We start from the raw sequence: 20,086 nt of genomic DNA, 5'->3' as shown, positions 1-20,086 counted from the left end.
CAAATCAATGGATGAATGAATGACTCCGCATATCTTTTCATCTATCTTCATTTGATATCTTATTAGACAACGAAAAATATGAGTCAGCAAGTAAGAGGAATGTTATTTCACTGTCCACTGAAATGGGTCCAATCTAGATGTGATTGATGAAGTCTTTATCATACTGAATCAACGAAGTATAATGTACCTGGAGAAAGCCATCCATTAGCATGCTCAGCTCGATCCGGATGCTGTCATCTTCGCTTCATGGGCTGTCATTTCCGGCGTTGTGCAAGATCATGCTAGTATCTGGCCGTTTCTCAATATGCGTTCTTGTCTGTACTTGTGTTCTTGTGGACTTGTGAAACGTCATCAGTTGTCGCCCAAGTACTGTTCCAATTCAAAGTTCACATCTAGCAAGTACAGTTCAAATCCCCGGATGTGTTCTTGCTCCGCCCATTTTATCAAGGATGCATCAAGAGGAGACTTGTGCGAACTTGAGGCAGCCATGTATCCCAGAATGCATTTCGTACCAATCAGCGAGCGTTAATGGCGGAGGAGAAAACCCGCATAACTTTCAAAATAAATATTACTGTTATTGTGTCATGAAATGTAGGTTTAAGAGTATTTCAGGTGAGAATGTAGTTGTTTAAAACTCAAATCTGCGGTTTATTTACAAAGACAGCGCCTATTTGAAAATTTGTTTCGCCGGGTTCGGAGATGAGAGTTCCAGGGTGCTCAGTGGTCATGTATCCCGCAGAGAGAGCCTCACCACGGCTAGTCCTTCTGATTTTTGCCGCTGGTCCCAATGTCTCTGTAGTGGTTAAACAAGAGGTCTAATTCGTTTTCGGTAAATCTAGCAGCTATTTTTTTGGTCTCGTGGATCTATTATTTATTCCAGGTCATATCATTTTGACTGAGGACAAAGTTATGCTTCATAAATTATTTATCAATCGTAATTCAGCGCTGACTTTTTAGCATGCATTTGACCGAATTGTCTGCTTTTGTCTTTATTTCCGATTACATAAGTCTCTTATACTTTACACTTATACTTTTATAATGGCTAATATTGTTCATTAAAACTGACATTTAACAAAAAATGCAGAGTTGTGCTTGTCATGTTTCATTTTATTATAAAAGATGTAACTAATTAAAGATGTATTAGGCACAGTGCACATATAGCTTAAATCACATTAATTTGTTTTATTATTTTTAAAATGAGTACGAAAAGAGAGTTGTGGTTTATATTTTGAAGAAAACACAGAGGCGTTGCATGAACCACATTTTTGTCGCTATTAATATGTTTAACGTTAAATGAAACAGAAAAGAGGCAATGTTGTTTGATATAAAATATTTTGTTTCACTGTAATGTTGTACATTCCCTGAACTACATTTTTGCAGCTATTAAAGGTTCTATCAGCGATTTCTAGCCTAAAATATAAAGTGTCAATTTCAGCTGACCTTTCATCACGATCCGCTCGCTGCCTGCCCCATAAATTGTCTGTGAAAAAAACGCGTCTCTCTGGTCAGCCTAGGGTCCGAGATATGCCAAAAAAACAATCGGCACTACCAACCTTTCCACAGATAAACAAACAGTGTTCCAACCAATCAGCGTCAGGGGTTTGGTGTTGTGGACTTTCCTACTGGTGCTGGGATGTGAGGGAGGCGGAGCGAAAGTCCACAACACCAAACCCCTGACGCTGATTGGTTGGAACACTGTTTGTTTATCTGTGGAAAGGTTGGTAGTGCCGATTGTTTTTTTGGCATATCTCGGACCCTAGGCTGACCAGAGAGACGCGTTTTTTTCACAGACAATTTATGGGGCAGGCAGCGAGCGGATCGTGATGAAAGGTCAGCTGAATTTGACACTTTATGTTTCAGGCTAGAAATCGCTGATACAACCTTTAATATGTTTAATTGAAAACGAAAAGCGGTAGAGTTGGTTGATATCATATTTCGTCTTATTGTAAATCCATACAGTGAAGCAGTGAAGATAACCGGAGTAGAAAAGGCGAGCTGACTGACGTTATCAAGTACACTGATGTTCCATTTGCAGAATTACAGGACTTGCATCCTCACGTCCTCGGGAGTTCGTACTCCCAAGTCAAACTTCCAAGTCCGAACTTTGCGTACTTGGTATTGAGAAACACCCCTCTGTTTTGCTCCGCCAACTAAAATAGATCCAAAATGAACCGCTGTGCATCTCTGAGGGACGTGATGTGGCGTTTATAGTTCCTGAATTAATAATCATTTTTGAAACATTCGGTTGTTTGAATAAGTTACACGGTGACATCTACTGGCTAATGCTGATCATGATTATAGCCACCTTATTTTTTACGTATTCACTCGAAGGGGCGAGTCCACCGTCCTGAATACGCGAGGCTTTTACGGTACAAAATTAAACAGGTCCTTGTGTTTTTTTTATACTGCAAACTGCTATATGTTATCATGTTATTTTACTGTATTATAATCATAAACACATGGAAGCCCGTTTCCACCAGAATGAAAAAAAAAAATGTAATTGCGACCTTTATCTCAAAATTCTGACTTTTTTCCCCTCAGAATTGCATGATACAAACTCGCAGTTGTGACATTTCTTTCTCGGAATTGTGAGATATAAACTCGCAATTGCATGTCTTATAATCAGAATTACGAGATAGGCCTATAAACTTGCGAGTGCCAGAATTGAGAATTGAGATACAAAGTCACAATTCTGACTTTTTTATCGGAAATTGTAAGATAAAAACTCACAATTGCGTCAGAATTCTGAGACATAAACTTGCAATTGCCAGTTATAAAGTTAGAATTGTGAGATAAAACCTTTATCTCAGAATTGTGAACTCGCAGTTGTCAGTTATAAAGTCCAATTTTGAAGGGGAAAAAGACTTCTCAGAATTGCAATTTTATATCTCACAATTCTGACTTAATAACTCACAACTGCATCTTATAAAGTAAGAATTGCGAGAGAAAACAATTGCAAGATATAAACCTGCAATTCTGGGAAAAGTCAGAATTGTAAGTTTATATCAAGCAATTCTGACTTTATTTCTTAAAATTGTGAGTTTATGTCTTACAATTCTGACTTTATAACTTGCAATTGCCAGTGTATATGATGCAATTTTGAGAAAAAAGTCAGAATTTTGAGTTTTTATCTCGCAGTTCTGACTTTATAACTTGCAATTGCGAGTTTACATCTTATAATTCTGAGAAGTCAAAATTGTGAGTTTGTATCACTCAATTCTGATAAAAAAAAATCAGAAATGAAAGATGTAAACTCCCAATTCTGAGAAAAAAAGTCACTCATAAGAATTAAAGTCAGAATTTTGAGTTTATATCTCTCAGTTCTGACTTTATAACTCCCAGTTGCCAGTTTATATCACGCAATTCTGATATAAAGAGTCGCAATTACCTTTTTTATTTTATATTCAGTGGTGGAAACTGGCTTCCATATAAATGCAATGGATTGTCGAGCAAATAGCTTTATCGTTTACAGCTTACTTTGATATCCACCTTATTCTTAAACGGAAGTAAGCCTATGGGCAGAACCTCCGGTTCATTAGCCGCTATAGGGAAATAACCAGAAGAATAACAATGTGCAGTAAACAGTAAAACTGTTTGCACTACAAACCAGTGTGTTCGTGTGGATAATACATTAAAATAATATGATTAGACACACCAATTTGCAATATTAAGCAGCAAGACAAGCTGTTTTGTACAGCTAAAAATAGAGATCAACCCAAAGCCAGACCCAAAAAATGTACAAATGGCTGTGCCTGCTCTTATGGGAAAAATAAGATGGATAGTATATTACAATTCAGACACTGTTTCTTGCAGTTCAGAACTGCTAGTTATAAACTAATTATAAAAGTCTGAAAAGTGAGATATAAACTTGCAAGTGCAAGCAAAAACAGCCCAACCTTAACCCCAATTTGAATTCTGCTGTTTTTCATGCCACGTTTGATGTTCCTCTGTCTGACAATTTGTCTGTCAAGAATGTTGCATCCCAGTCCTAACCTGAGCTCAGAGTTACCTCAGCTATTCCTGTTCCTTACGTCAGCTCTGTCTCTTAAAGACAACAGGGTGACTTTCAGCCGTGAAGGAGAGAAGAGAAGAAAAGGAGGAGGCCCATAGCACCTCCTGCTCCATCGTCATAAATCTGTAATGTTGGACTATGCTAACCATCCCCCCACTGTCCCCCTCTCCACTTCTCCCTTCTCTTCTGTGGGGTTGTAAATCTGCACTGGACGGTCACCCTGGGGCCGGCTGACTTAATAGTTTAATGGCCGTATAGCGTGGCAGGTGTCCAATATGGCTGCCGTTGACTGCATCTCCATTACGTGTCAGTGTTAAAGGTGGGTTCAGAATGCAAGAGAAGGAGATGCAGACAGACAGACAGACAGACATTGCAGATGGTTCCAGTTCTAATAAAGTTAACCAGTCTCCTGATAACAGTTGCAGGACAGAATTTTTGGATGTGCTTTGCTGTGTTAAGAGACACTTTATGGCCCTATTTCATACTTCAGCATCGCGCCAGTGATGGTCTACGTTAATCTAAAGTGACAAATGACATTTCACAAGCAACTAGAAGAAATTTTCTTGCATTCCCTGATGGTTTTAAGAATTCACATAGATATTCACTAAGTAGGCTAATGTAAAGCAGACTGTATATGCACTTAAAGTAGTCTGTATAGTTTAACGGGTTAGTTCACTCAAAAATTTAAATGAACTGAAATTAAAGACTGATGCTCCGAAGATTTAAAAAGGACAGACACAAACAATGGTTCTCACCAAGGGGCCCAGCAAGTGAAAGCAAGTTTGTTTTGTTTTCATTGCCAAAAGATGATAATGTGAATTCATTTTTTCCACAATACCACAGCAATACAATTTGAACCTTTTGTTGTGCTCGTCATTTTACTGCTTTTCTAATCTTGGAGAGTTCAATGCCGAATTTCGTTAAACGCAATGCTTGTCCATGAAAGATAAGTACATACATATTTTATTTGGACCAACAAGCATCTCCGAACCACAACCTGTAAGTGTCACGATCTGGGCTGTGGGGTTTTCCCTCAGCCACCTGAGGTCGCTGTTTCCCCTTTTCCCTTCCTCTCGCACTTCCCTCCTGATCTTGTACACCTGTCTCATCACTCACACCCACAGCTGACCCTCATTATCACAGACTTTATAATCTCCACTCTTTCCCCACTCTGTGAGTCTGCATTGTTTCCTGTTGGTTTGTATTTTGTGTCCCTTGAACTTTTGCTCCAGTCTTGCTCTTGTTTTTCGTGTCGTGTTGTGCCGTGTTGGCCTTTTGTTTGTTTGTTTGTTTGTTTGTTTGTTTGTTTGTTTATTGTTCATTAAAATCCTTTCCCTGCATTTTGGACCCAGATCTCCTCTATCTCAACGTGACTGAATGCAGACTCCACAAATGGGTCCAGCAGGGAGGAATATTTTTTTTGAGGAGGCGGCGTTCCCCCGCCTGGGGCCAGCGACCACCCGCTCTGTTCCCGACACGGTGGGGATGTCGTTCGAGGCGGCGTCGGCCAAGAGGTTCGAGTTCCTCTACACCTGTTTGGCGCAGATGGAAGCCCTTAGCGCCGAGGCTGCGCTGAAGCGCCCCTACTTTGCGGCGAGGGTGGAGACGCTCTTCCACGGGAAGGCGGCGGTGGTCGCTCTCTCTGTTCCCGACGCGGCGGCCGCTATCTCTGTTCCTGGACGCGGCGGCGGCCGCTCTCTCTGTTCCGGACGCGGCGGCGGCCGCTCTCTCTGTTCCGGACGCGGCGGCGGCCGCGCTCTCTGTTCCGGACGCGGCGGCGACCGCTCTCTCTGTTCCGGACGCGGCCGCGCTCTCTGTTCCGGACGCGGCGGCGACCGCTCTCTCTGTTCCGGACGCGGCGGCGACCGCTCTCTCTGTTCCGGACGCGGCGGCGACCGCTCTCTCTGTTCCGGACGCGGCGGTGACCGCTCTCTCTGTTCCGGACGCGGCGGCGGCCGCTCTCTCTGTTCCGGACGCGGCGGCGACCGCTCTCTCTGTTCCGGACGCGGCGGTGGCCGCTCTCTCTGTTCCGGACGCGGCGGCGACCGCTCTCTCTGTTCCGGACGCGGTGGCGGCCGTGCTCTCTGTTCCGGACGCGGCAATGACAGCGGACGTTCCACTGGCGGCGATGCCCGCGGATGTTTTTCCTGGGTCCGGTCGTGCCCTGCCCAAGTTCTCATGCCCTGCGCTGGTTTTGCCCAGCCTCCCAGAACATTCTTCTCCGGGCCTGCTGCAACTGCACGGGCCTGGCCCGCCATCCCTCCTTCTGATTCACCTTCCCCCGTTCCTCCTCCCTCCAGACTGTTTTTGGCCTCAGGGAACGTCTGGGAGCCGTTCCGTAGGGGAGGGGTAGTGTCACGATCTGGGCTGTGGGGTTTTCCCTCAGCCACCTGAGGTCGCTGTTTCCCCTTTTCCCTTCCTCTCGCACTTCCCTCCTGATCTTGTACACCTGTCTCATCACTCACACCCACAGCTGACCCTCATTATCACAGACTTTATAATCTCCACTCCTTCCCCACTCTGTGAGTCTGCATTGTTTCCTGTTGGTTTGTATTTTGTGTCCCTTGAACTCTTGCTCCAGTCTTGCTCTTGTTTTTCGTGTCGTGTTGTGCCGTGTTGGCCTTTTGTTTGTTTGTTTATTGTTCATTAAAATCCTTTCCCTGCATTTTGGACCCAGATCTCCTCTATCTCAACGTGACAGTAAGTAGGATTAATACATTATGTGTACATTTTCGAATGAGTGCTCAATATATATATATATATATATATATATATATATATATATATATATATACACATATATATATATACACATATATATATATATATATATATATATATATATACACATATATTTGTGCTAATACAGTATGTGATGTATAGTGCAGCTTTAGGTCTCTAGGTAAACCACGATATTACTGAAATAGTTCTGGTTGTTGTTCTAATTACTTCATTTAATAATAAAGAATGTTGACATATTTTGGATTACAAACAGTATTGTTTCATCAGTTAGTCACGTTAGTAAGACAGCGTTTTAGTGCCACAAATAAATTATGAATTTTGAGATTAAAGTCATAATATGTTGAGAACAAAGTCAAAATATTTAAAAGATAAAGTTGAAATTATGAGAAAAAAAGTTTAAATATCTAAAGAATAAAGTTGAAATTACAAGAATAAAGTCAAAATGTGACCCTATCTGGCGAAATGAGTCGGATCTGGCGATATTGTTGAAATATTTTAACTTTATTCTCGTAATTTCAATTTTGTTGAAATTTTGACTTTATTCTCTAAATATTTTATCTTTATTCCCGTAATATTTTGACTTAATTCACATAATTTCAACTTTAATCTCGAAATATTTTAACTTTATTCTCTAAATATTTCTACTTTATTCTTGCAATTTCTACTTTATTCTTAAAATATATAGACTTTTTTTCTTGTATTATTTAGATTTATTCTCGTAATACTTATATTTTATTCTTGTAATTTGAATTTTATTCTCAAAATATTACAACTTTAATCTTGTAATCTTAGATTTTTATTTTATTTTAATTTAACGTGTCAAAAACCTCTTGTATTTTATGAACAATTACAGAGGAATAAAATAAAGCATATTTCATTACATTTTAAAACATAGAAGGGTTCAATTTGAGCAGATGATTTTACCATCGCCATCATCCTCAGAGCGCACTTCCACAGTACCTTTAGCATCTGGCTCATATTCACAATCTCAACCATATTCGCAAAACTATCATTTTCAATGACTTCAAAGTCAATATTTTGATCGCTGACAGTTTATTCACCACATCCACCATCAAATAATAGTGACATTTATATTTTGTTGCGTACAGTAATTGCTCTGCAGTAAAGCCATTCAAACCAGTTCAGTTTTTGCTGATGATATTTTTAGTTTTATGCCTGCGATAATTAAAAGTGAAACATCACGAGGATTAAGTTTATTAAGTCATGAGATATTTACATATTTTTGCGCACGAAAAATATACTTACACTATTATACACCTCGAGTCTCTAGCGACCCTATACACTTTAAAAATAAATTAATCAGAAATTTTTTCTTGTTATATTGTTTACAATAAATAGATTGAGGAATACTAAGAAAGTTGACGTCAAACTTAAAAAATGAAGGACTGAGAGGGTAGTGAACGACGTCCCGGGTCGCTAAAGACCCAAGGTATGCATTTAAGGGTTAAACTTTAACTGTGGGCATGATTCACTTGCATTGTATATGGAAAGACCAATCACAACAGACTTGGCCAATCAGAGCAGAGTAGGCTTATGGAAGGGAGGGGTTTACTGAGCTCATAAACTGCTTTGAACGAATCGTTTCAAAATAATTGACAAATGACTCTTAATATTAAATGTATATTCTGAGACATTAAATGCATTTAATTCTGTTAAAGGACTCCGACACAATATTAACACACTTTTAAATACCATATGACCTGCTCTTTAATACAATTAAAATGCTAATAAATCATCAAATCAGTAAATCATATCTTTTTATTCTCCCCTCAATAACTATTTTTTCTGTTTGTTTCCCAGATTATGTTTAAAAGAAAATAATTAAAAACAAACAGCTTTGTCATAATAATAGCAGAAATACTGAAGGAAATATCTTACCTGGGAGCCATTTGGGCCAAAAAGGCTGAGAAACATCATAAATGTGTTTTACATGACTCAATACCAAGTTTCTAAAACAGTATGTTAATTTAGTGTGAGAAACCGACTGAAAATTTAAACTTAACAATCCATGAAGAAATAATTGAGACCAATTTTGTTTACCAAATCAACCTTTTACTTGTAAAATCCAACTCCAAAGATGGATTTGTTCACAAATTTTATGACGTCGTCGTCATAAAAAATGAACTGACATGACGACAGTGAGTAAATGTCATCATAATTTTTATTTTTTGTGTGAACTGTCGGTTGAAGATATTAATTTACATTGTAGTTAACCAAAAATGTTTCATGCTTGCTGGAAAGCATAGAGGAGCTCGATGTCTACATATTATAAAGCTCCCAAAGGTTTGGTTCTCCGAAGATACCATTGGAAAAATATTTATGCAACATTCCACATTGTGTCTAGAGTCTCGCAAAACCGAGACCTTAGCTGGAACGAAAGAGCGTTTGCTCATCCAGAACAAATACGAAATCTCTCACGTGAAAATTATAGACCTCAGCACCTCAAATCCCTCAGATGGCTTCTTAATGCGGTGAAATATCAGATCCACCGCAGGTCAGACACACAAACAAGAGATCAGGAGACAAAACTTGAAAGGATATACAAGCTCTGTCAGGAAACAGTAGACGAGTGCATATATCAAAGCACGGCTGTCTCTGGTTTGTGTTAGGTGATGAGAAGCCTGTTGTATTATTGCAAGCTCGGTAATAGATTTGGACTGAGACGTGCACCTTTATTAGTCTAACTGGATTAATCTTGGATGAGTCCAGTCTTACACTTTATTGTGGGACTGACACATTTTTATATAGCGATGGTGGATGCATTCCAGAAAGGTGACTCACCGATGCAATAAACAATGCTCTCATTGAGTGTTCGGGGGTCCACTGGCTGACATTTCCCCGAACGGTGGGGCCAGAATAGTATAGATTGCTCCCTGGTGGCTGCCACCTCATTAAAAGCATGCTGTTTAATGGCTTTGCCCATCCAGTTGCCCAGCAGATAACCGGTTTGTTTACCTACAACACAAGTCATAAGTTGACATGCAGACAGAAGTCTGTGCCGAAAGCCTCTTACTAGCACTCCCGCCGCCCCATTCGCTGTCTCTCGCGCCTTCCCAGAGAGCATTTTGCGGTCTGAGATTTTCCATCATCGACTGGGGAAAGTTGTCCAGCAGTCTTGATGACTATAGAGCAGCGTTTTAAGCATTCATCAGGTTTTACAACCTATATTTGACTCTGTCTAATAAGATTGTGTGTGGATTTTTAAAAGTAGCAGCGCACTCTAGTCTTTATATTAGGCCTGTAACTCCAGTTGGTTGTTTTAGATGGACAATGACGTCATTTGATAATGAACTGCAATAAAACAAGTCTCATATGTACTGGTTACATCACTTTATTTGATTATTGGTATGATGTAATGCAAAGATTGCTTTGGTTATGAGATTCAAAATTCACGCTTCACTACATCAACTGAAAAAGTGAACATAATCTAATTGAGCGTAAACATTCGAAAAAGCCTCTATTCACAGTTTATTGTCAAGTACACTGATTATGGGCTTAGATATTTACAGGGTACATAAAACATTTCATCTTGCAAAAGTAATTATACTCATTAATTCTTTTCACGTTTTGTTATGTTACAGCCTTATGGTAAACTGGTTTAAATTACTTTTTTCCCACATCAATCTACACACCATAATGACAAAATCACACAAAGCACACTTTGCAAATGTATTAGAAATAAAAAACTGAAATGATTGCATTGCATAAATATTCACTTGAAATTTAGCTCAGGAGCTTTCATATCACTTATAGATGTTACTACACTTCGAGTGAAGTTAACCTGTGGCAAATACATTTGAATGAGTATGATTTGGAAAGGCACACACCTCTCAGAAAAGGTCTAACAACTGAAAATGCATATCAGTGCAAAAACCAAGCCCTGAGGTCAAAATAATTGACTGTTGAGCTCAGAAACAGGCTTGCGACAAGGCACCGAAAAATTCTGCTGCATTGAAGGTTCACAGAAGCATGTAACCTCCATTATCCATAATAGAAGACGAATGGAACAACTAGGACTCTTCCTAGAGCTGGCCTCCTGGCAAAACTGAGCAATTGATGGAGAAGGGGCTTGGTTATACTGGTGACCAAGAACCTGATGTTACTCTAGTTGAGCTCCATGATCATATATGCAGATAGAAAAAACGTATAGGACAAACATAACTGCAACACTCCACCAATCTCCTCAGTGAAGATACAAGAAAACCCAATTGGGATTTGCAATAAAGCACCAAAAGGACCCTTAGACTGTGAGAAACAAGATTTTCTGGTCTGATGAACCTCAGTTGAATGAAACCAAGCACTGCTCTTCACCTGCTGAGCACCATCCCAAAAGTAAAGTATGCTGGGAGCAGCCTCATGCTGTGAGGTTGTTTTTCAGCGGCAGGGACTGAGAGACTTGTCAGACAAGAAGGAAAGCTCAATGCACCGAAATATTGAGATAGCCTTAATGAAAACCCAGTCCAGAGCATTCAGAAACTCAGACTGGGCAGAAGGTTTGACTTCCAACAGGACAATGACCGTAAGCACACAGCAAGAGTGGCTTATAGACAACTTTGTGAATGTCCTTGAGTGGCCCAGCCAGAGCCTTGGCTTGAACGCAATCAAATATTTCTGGAGAAACCTGAAAATGTCTGCAAGCCGCCATCCAAGCTGATGGAGCTTAAGAGGTGAAGAGGTGAGGCTAATAATGACAGAAAATTGCCAAATTCTGATGTGCAAAGCTTGTCGCATCATACCGAAAAAAGACTTAAGGCTGTAATGCTGCTTCAACTAAGTACTGATTAAAGGGTAATGTACGTACTTGCAAAGTTGTCACAATTCAGTTTTTTTGTCATTATGGTGTATGGAGTGTAAATGGATGTGGGGAAAAAATAATTTAAAGCAGTTTAACATAAGGCTGCAACATAAAACATGAAAAAAATTACTTTTGCATGCGCCTTGTGATTCAAATTCACATGTACACTCTTAAAAATAAAGGTTCCAATAGAGAGTTTTCACCGTGATGCCATAGAAGTATCAACTATTTTAGGCTCCCCAAACAACCCTTAAGTAAACAGTTCATAAAAGAACAATTTTATTAGAGTGAAAAACATTTTAATAATCTAAAAACCTTCTTCACGCTGTAAAGCACATTGTTTCCAGTGGAATGTATCCATGGATGTTAAAAGTTCATGCAACTGTTGATGCCAAAAAAGAACCTTTATTTTTAAGTGTTACGTACAAATTGCAGTGAAAACTGCAAATGACCTCTAGCAGTCATAAGCCAAAATCAAATCTCAGTTACTCACACCTAAAATGTCAACTGGTCTACAATGAATAAAAATAACATTTTACCAAGGAAAAAGTCCTTGTGTAATGCAACATATGATTAAAACAATCAACAAAGAGCAATGATCCCTACAGAAAAATAACATTTTGTACATTTCAGTTGTAGTCGCCCTCAGTTTGACCACTAGATTTGAAATATGAGTGAACAAAGAGACTCATGACAGGCTAGGTCATTTATTTTATATTGGCTTACACTGTACATGTTAAACAAGCCAGACCTATTACATATATATGCTGCCAGGGTTTTCACTGTGCATTATATAGACCTTGTATATACACCAGTAATAGTTCAGTGTTCTAATTACCGTATAGCGCCGATTTTGTTTTGCTCCCAGTATTCTCGTAAACAGTTTTCACTTTGGGGCTGGCAGTGCGCTGCAGTTGACACAAGGACGCCATCACACGTAGTGTTCTCTATGGTTGATGTAAACTCTGTCTGCTCCATTCTGATGACATATCCACTCCTGATAGGAGAGTGAATGGTGAGTGGGGCTCTGGAGGTCTCTCCGAGCCATCCTTCCTGGCGCCCGTTCAGCCAGTTCGTAGCGCCTCTCCATCCGACGAGCCTTAAAAAAGACACAACAGATATGAAATACATTAGTATGCATGTACATACTCATAGAAGAAGACTAAATATTATTAGCAGCTCCCCTGGGTGCTAATGCTGTTAGACAATAAAATTTGCTGTTGCTTGCAACAGACAAGACAGAGCAGGTTACCTTTGGTAGAAAAATAAGTCTCAGCTTTCTAATTGTGTCATTTTTTTAAGAAAATCAAACAATACTCTTTTTAATGTGTCATCAAAGATCACTGTAGTGCCCATGTGAACTGATCATCTCTTCTTTACTAATTATAGCACAAAATAACATTAATGAACATCAGAAGGTATCTTGTTTCAGCCGTGGAAAGATTCAATTCACACCATTTTTCAAGTTCAAGTCCACCGATGTTAATCTACTCTACTGTCCCGGTGAAGGGTCAATTGGCAGTTGTAATTTTTCTCTGCTGAAATACTTGAAACTAGGCTAAAACGGTCTTCTAGTCTCTCAAAACCAGTGTGCTTGGAAGACCAGCAGACCATTTTGATTATTTTAAGAAGGTTTTGGCCACTTTTCACAACACCAGCTTGTTTTGGACCAACCTGACCACCGTTTTTGTCTGTGTGGGAGACCATCCAGACCAGTTTAAACCAGCAAACCACCTTGAGGCTGGTGTATTTTTCAGCAGGGTTATGTGTTGGATGGGTGAAAAGGGCCAGAAAAGACAAAAAGAGAAAAAATATGCTGGAAAAAGTGAGCATGTAATCTCTCCTTGAATAATAAGGAACATAGCAGTGGTCATCTTTCAAATGCAGCTCCATTATAAAGTACCACAGAAGGAGAGTAAATCAGACTGTAGAGACGGGACCCCCACTGAGTAAACAGAGCAGTGTGAGGTTTACCTGAGAGAATGAGGCCACCTGAGGGGCTTGAGAGGCCAGAGGGATGGCAGGAGGTCTCTCTGTATATGGAGGAGGAGGCTTGTGAGTTGGAGGGAGGTCAATTCTGTAGAGGGACAAAAACCAACAACAATCAGAGGACGTATATCACTGGCTGTAGATGTTGCATGACTCACAAGCTTGCAGTGACGCTAAAGTATCTAGAGACATTTAAGTCACATCTCAATGTACAGTTCAGGTCAAAAGTTAACATACACCTTGCAGAATCTGCAAAATGTTAGTTATTTTACTAAAATAAGAGGGATCATAGAAAATGCATGTTATTTTTTATCTAGTACTGACCTGAATAAGATATTTCACATAAAAGATGATAGTCCACAAGAGAAAATAATAGTTGAATTTATTAAAATGACCTGTTCAAAAGCTTACATACGCTCGATTCTTAATGCTGTGTTGTTGCCTGAATTATCCATAGCTGTGTTTTCTTTGTTTAGTGATATTTGTTCAGGAGTCCCTTGTTTGTCCTGCTGTTCTTGAGAAAAATCCTTCAGGTCCCACAAATCCTTTGGTTTTTCTGCATTGTTGTGTATTTGAACCCTTTCCAGCAATGACTGTATGACTTTGATATCCATCTTTTCACATTGAGGACAACTATTACAGAAGGTTCAAATGCTCACTGATGCTCTAGAAGTAAAAATAATGCATTAAGAGCTGTGCATATTAGTCCCTCAGTTGTCCTCAGTGTGAAAAGATGGATCTCAAAATCGAACAGTCATAGTTGGAAAGGGTTCAAATACACAAAAATGCTGAAAAACCAAAGAATTTGTGGGACTTGAAGGATTTTTCTGAAGAACAGCGGGCAGTTTAGCTGTTTAGGACAAACAAGGGACTCATGAACAACTATCACTAAACAAAAAAACACTCAAATCATTCAGATAAAAACACAGTATTGAGAATCAAGTGTATGTAAACTTTTGAACAGGGTAATTTTTATAATTTCAACTATTATTTTCTCTTGTGGACTATATGTAAACATCTCTTATGTGAAATATCTTATTCATATCTTATAAAAAAACAACATGCATTTTGTATGATCAATCTATACAGGCGGAGTTGGGGAGGTGGAGGGTTTCAGAGGAACTTTGAAAACATGCAGCGAAATGCTCTAGTAAATGCTAACCAGCCATTCAAATGTAAAGCAGCAAACTCACTGGTTGTATATGCAACATGAACCAATCAGCTTGTGCCAAGTAGATCATTGTTGTGAATATCATCTGTTTGTGGTAACAACCCATCACCTGCACCATCTTCAGTTACATGACAGAACTTGGCATTAATGTCACCAAGTGGCATCTGTTTTGTAGAAATATACTGTTTAGACACTATTTTCAGGCTAGACATTATACAAAAAGAAGTTTGTTATATGATAATACTTTTTGGACTGACTGTTTTGTCTTAATGTCAGTAGATGGAGGAAATGCCGGTCAGGACTAGACTAAAGTTTGAAATGTGTTTAGTCTGAGGAAAAATAACAACCACACCTTGTTTTTGTTCTGGAAACAGAATGGAACTATTTGTCTGTTTTACATCCACATCAAGACACATCACATCACATTTTTAATTTAAGGTTAAATTAATCAGTGTCCCAACTCCAATACTTTCCAAGCAAGGTGTTGCTTTCGACTCAATCACCAGCTACTCAAAATGGCCTCCATGTCTCTAAAGCCTTACAGTCACACACACAAAAAAAACATACTTTCTCATGCTCTCTGGACCACTAAACCAAACACCAGCAGGCCACAATGGACCCCATCTAGAGTAACTTTCTGTGGGTACACATGTGGGCGAGGTGTATATTAGTGATATACATAAATACAACTGGAGCCCATTTTAAAACTCCAAACAATACTGAGAGAAATGGAAACAAATGACTGTTTTTTGGTTTGACTTGTGAATCACCGCAGTGACTCTCTAAGAACATGTGCGATCAAAAAATCAAGTGACATTTCTTTTGAACAGTTCCTCATGTGTTAATGTCCTAAACAGCCATAGGATATTTACAAAGATATACAACAAAAGATATATACATTTTTATTTATTTATTATTTTTAGAAAATGACCAATCGTTTTACTATATAAGTCCCTTATTCCTAGTCTGGGATCCTTTGAAGCTGCATTAAAACAGCATTTTGAACTTTCAACCTGTCGATCCACATTGCAGTCCACTCTATGGAGAAAAATCCTGGAATGTTTTCCTTAAAAAAACTTCTTTTTGACTGAAGAAAGAAAGACATGAACATCCTGGATGACGCAGGGGTGAGTAAATTATCATAAAGTGAACTAATCCTTTATAAAATCCGCTATAGCACATCTTGGTTCATACATTTTCCTCATCCATCATCTCTCTCTGTCCTATCTTCCTCAATTGACTCTCTTATTGAGATCACCATTCAATTTCTAGTTTGGTATTGATGAGTTTTGACATTATGCATTTGAGTGATGGACTAATGTTTATTGAGCTTCTGCTTTGTAGCCCCAGGCATTGAGAGCTCCTGAGGGTCACCCTGCCCTGACCTTGAATTCCCGGAATGCCCAGTATACGAAAAGATACCTTTCCTCACTCCCTGGATTTAGATACTGCCGTGTGTGTCCAAAAGGTCATCCACAGAAGGTCATGAAGATAGTCTAGAGAGCCATTAGTGAACAAATAAGGAATCTTAAACCTTTACTGCTAGTTGACAACCAGTGAGAACAAGCTCTTCAAATACAAACTTCGTTCACACCTCTTTGTTAAAAACCCTTTAGGGAAAACTTGTGAACTGTGACCTCTCTTCATACATTTTCCCAAAGTACATCCATAAGCTCCCCATTCCTCAAGGGATCAGCTTTTTCGTTCTTTCCCCCCTACTTCCTGTGAACATTAATCTCTAACCATTAGTAGTACATTGTTTTGTATAATTGATTTTCAATGGACTATCAGTCTGTCTAATGTGTCCCCTGCCCTCCCTACGTGAAGTCTAAACCGGACGGAGATGGAAAAGTGTACAACAGTGTTTTATGACTCATTAAGTCTATATGGACTCACATTAGCATTTCCCATGAAAAGTTATGGCCGAAATAGAGGATTTAAAAGCAGTCGATGCGATTCACGGACTAGAGAGAGGATATGGTAAGTGTATTTGTGTAGCATGAGCAGGAAGAGATGCAGACGGGCTTGGATACTCTCACTGGATCCACCTGGATGTCTAAAGAGACTAAACAAGGCCACAGTTTTGAACTTTTAATCAAAGAGGGAATTGTTTTCTTGTATTTTTCTCTCTTTTCATCTCTCTCACGTATTTAATACACAGCTGAAGGTCAGATTAATTTGTTTTCCTCCTGGAACATTTTCCAATTGTCTTGCTTTTAAGCCAAGTCCTTGACATATAAACTACTTGAATACTTTGAATGCTGCCACATCATCTGGTGAAGGATAAATTCAAGGTCACTTTAGATGAATAGGAGCTATCAAAGCAAAATCCAAACACAAAATCATCATGACTTGGTGGAAAATAAATGTGGAAAGCTCACATTAATCCGATCAAAATGGCAAAACCTTTAAAAAAATTGCCTCTTGAAGCATTTGGAGGAAGCACATTCTCATCCTTTACTATACCGGGTACAATCAGATCTAAATGTCGAGAGGTATGTGGACATTTTTTGCTTTCATTCCTGCAAAAGCGCCATGTGCTTATCTCTCGCAGAGCCCCTGCTGTCTCCAGCGCAGAGGCAGCATCATTCATCAGACCAAACCCAGCTGTCTCACCACACTGATCTGCATGCAGCCTGCAGCCAAAGCAAAGCCCAGCCAAGACACACGGAGGCTGAACAGGGATCAGTCGAAACAGATAAGAGCGTCTCTTTCACCTCTTCTCAGAGTGATGCTTCTGACAGCACTGCTGAGAAGTTTCAGAAAGGGCTTACTTGAGGATAGATGATGTTGATAAAGATAGCACAGCAGAAAACAAGTAATAAATAAAGTAGAAGTCAACAATTCAGCAAATTTAAAAACCTTAGGGGTCGTTCACACAGGATGAGTTCTCTAGTAATTGTTTTTCTTTTAAATAGGCAATTCATTTACGTAAAAGCCATGACTCTTAATTTCTACTTACTAGTTGGATGTGGACAGTGTTATATTTTAGTAATATTAGTAATATTTTAGTTCGAGTTCCTAAAAGAGAGAAAATCTGAATATAAATTTTAAATGTTTTTTAGTCTTTTTTATGCTCACCAAAACTCCATTTATTTGATTAAAGAAAATACTGCAAAACACTAATATTATGAATTATTATTCTAATTTACAATAACTGCATTCTATTTTAAAATTTGATTTATTCCTGTAAGTGCAAAGCTGAATTTTTAGCAGCTATTACTACAGTTTTCCTGGTCACATGAACTTTTAGAAATCACATGTACATTTGGCCCCTTTTAATTAAAAAAAAAAAAAAAAAACAGAATTCTTACATATCACATATTTTACATATTTAAATATTAAATATTACATATAAATAGATGCCGCCTTATCAGGACAAAAAAGCCCTCCCTACACCTACCCCCGACTCCAACCGATAAACACCCCTGAGGCCCTTTATTTTACACTTTTTGATTACTTCCTTCATTTTATTTTAAATAAATAGCTTTCCAATCTATTATATGATGTGAAAAGGGAGAAGAACAAGTTCGTCAAAAGGCGGATTCGAACTCGGGTCGAATTTTTTCTTTTTTGTTTTAAAAAGAAGTCTTTTATGCTCACCAAAACTGCATTTGTTTGATTAACAAAAAACTATAAAATAGTAATATTGTGAAATAATATTCTAATTTATAATAGCTGCATTTTATTTTAATATATTTTAAAATGCAATTTATTCCTGTAGGGGCAAATGTGAATTGTTAGCAGCCATTACTACAGTTTTCAATGTCACATGATCCTTCAGAAATCATTCTAATATGTATGTTTGGCCTTTTTGTGTTCGTAATTTTTTCTTCTTTTTTTTAAACAGGATTTTATATATGCTGAACAAAAGATATGTTATTTACACTAAATGCAAATAGCGATATATTCTATTTACACTGTAAAATAGCAGTATTTTCTTTGCAATAATATTTAGTACTTATACTACGTAGTGCAAGTGGAAGATATTTGCACCTCAGTATTGTATAAAACAGTATGCAATAATAACGTATTGAGTGTAAATGATCATTATTATTAAAATGATTAAATGGATGCTGCCTTGGGACAATAAAGCCTAACATGCATCTACCCCTAACCAAGAAACACCTGTGAGGCACTTTATCTTACACTTTTCGATTATTTCCTTCAATTTGTTGAAAATAAATACTTTTCCGATTTGATGTGTGACGTGAAAAGAGAGAAGAACGAGCTCGGCAAAAGGTGGATTCGAACTCGGGTTGATCGCGTCAAAAAGTCAGTGTTACACAATTTACAACCTCCGCTATTGGAACCCTTGTTCAACGGGCGTCTTTTGTAATGTTGACTAGCCAAATCCAACGCTATCTTACAACCAGTTTGTATGCATATTACGAGGTGGCTAATTTGTATGCATTTTACAACCTTGTGTTTTTTTTCTTGCAATGTTTTTTGTCTAGATCCCAGTGACGGGTAGGTTTAGAACTGGGGTTAGTGATAGGTCATCCGTATGAATGCATACGAATTGAGGAACTTGTAAAGTACGTACAATTTTGCAAAAACGTACTAATTCGTACAAATTATCTGACTCATAAAAACCGTAAGAATTGACATGAGAATGGGTTGCCCAACCACATGTTCGTAAGGGGAGTTAGTGTAAATAGCCTCTGCCAACAAGGTGATTAATTTCTTTTTCAACAAAGGTGTATATCTGACAAAAGTTAATCTTGTGCAGGTTTAAGAGCACACTATAGCTAACAGACAGCTAAAAGCCATAAACTTGTAAATGCATCCCATGTGAACATCCCCTTAGCTGTCATGTTTGGATAACAAGCTCAGGTCATATTACAACAGAGACTACAATGGAAGGTTTGGGAAAATTCTGAGACAAATTCTAAGGTCCACAAATCAAATGAAGTCCAGACGTTTGAACGCTGAGAAATAAAATTTTCCCTGTGAACAGCTGTATCACGCGAGACTCCACTGTGACCTCATCCTCATGAGAACCGCATCCATCACTAAGGCTACGAAACACGATTTTTTGCTATGTTTGCTTAACTATTTGTGTTCTTGTATTTTCTTTTATAGAAAGCGAGAAGAACATACCATATTCAGTACTATTTCTGCTGACACAAACATTAACAACCTGTGGTAAACTAACTAGTGGGACCCTGACAGAATAAAAAACAACTACAACAAATCTATGTGGTCTTTGGCACAATACATTTGTAAACTAGGTTAACCTAGGGTAATTTGCATATTTATACGGTCAATAACAACTGCACGGATATATCTCTGTTTATATTTTTTAACTGCTTGCTCATCTGAGACAATCTTGACAAGAAATTTTCCTCTAGCT

At 38.6% G+C, this 20,086-nt stretch overlaps 1 protein-coding gene across 1 annotated transcript in view; it reads right to left on the bottom strand.

Annotated features, from left to right (window-relative positions):
- Nucleotides 1-10,100: 10,100 nt before the first annotated feature.
- The window catches only part of nectin3b (nectin cell adhesion molecule 3b), a 70,773-nt gene continuing 60,787 nt past the window's right edge, over nucleotides 10,101-20,086 (bottom strand). Inside the window, exons 7-8 of the mRNA XM_073825078.1 lie at nucleotides 13,545-13,647; nucleotides 10,101-12,669 (exon numbers count right to left, since the gene is read on the bottom strand). Of these exons, the coding sequence (XP_073681179.1) occupies nucleotides 12,502-12,669; nucleotides 13,545-13,647 (271 nt within the window). The 3' untranslated portion in view covers nucleotides 10,101-12,501. The remainder of the gene's footprint in view (nucleotides 12,670-13,544; nucleotides 13,648-20,086) is intronic.

Source organism: Garra rufa, chromosome 19 (genome assembly GCF_049309525.1).
Source record: "Garra rufa chromosome 19, GarRuf1.0, whole genome shotgun sequence".
Classification (NCBI taxonomy): Eukaryota; Metazoa; Chordata; class Actinopteri; order Cypriniformes; family Cyprinidae; genus Garra; species Garra rufa.
This window is presented reverse-complemented; position numbering and strand designations above follow the sequence as displayed.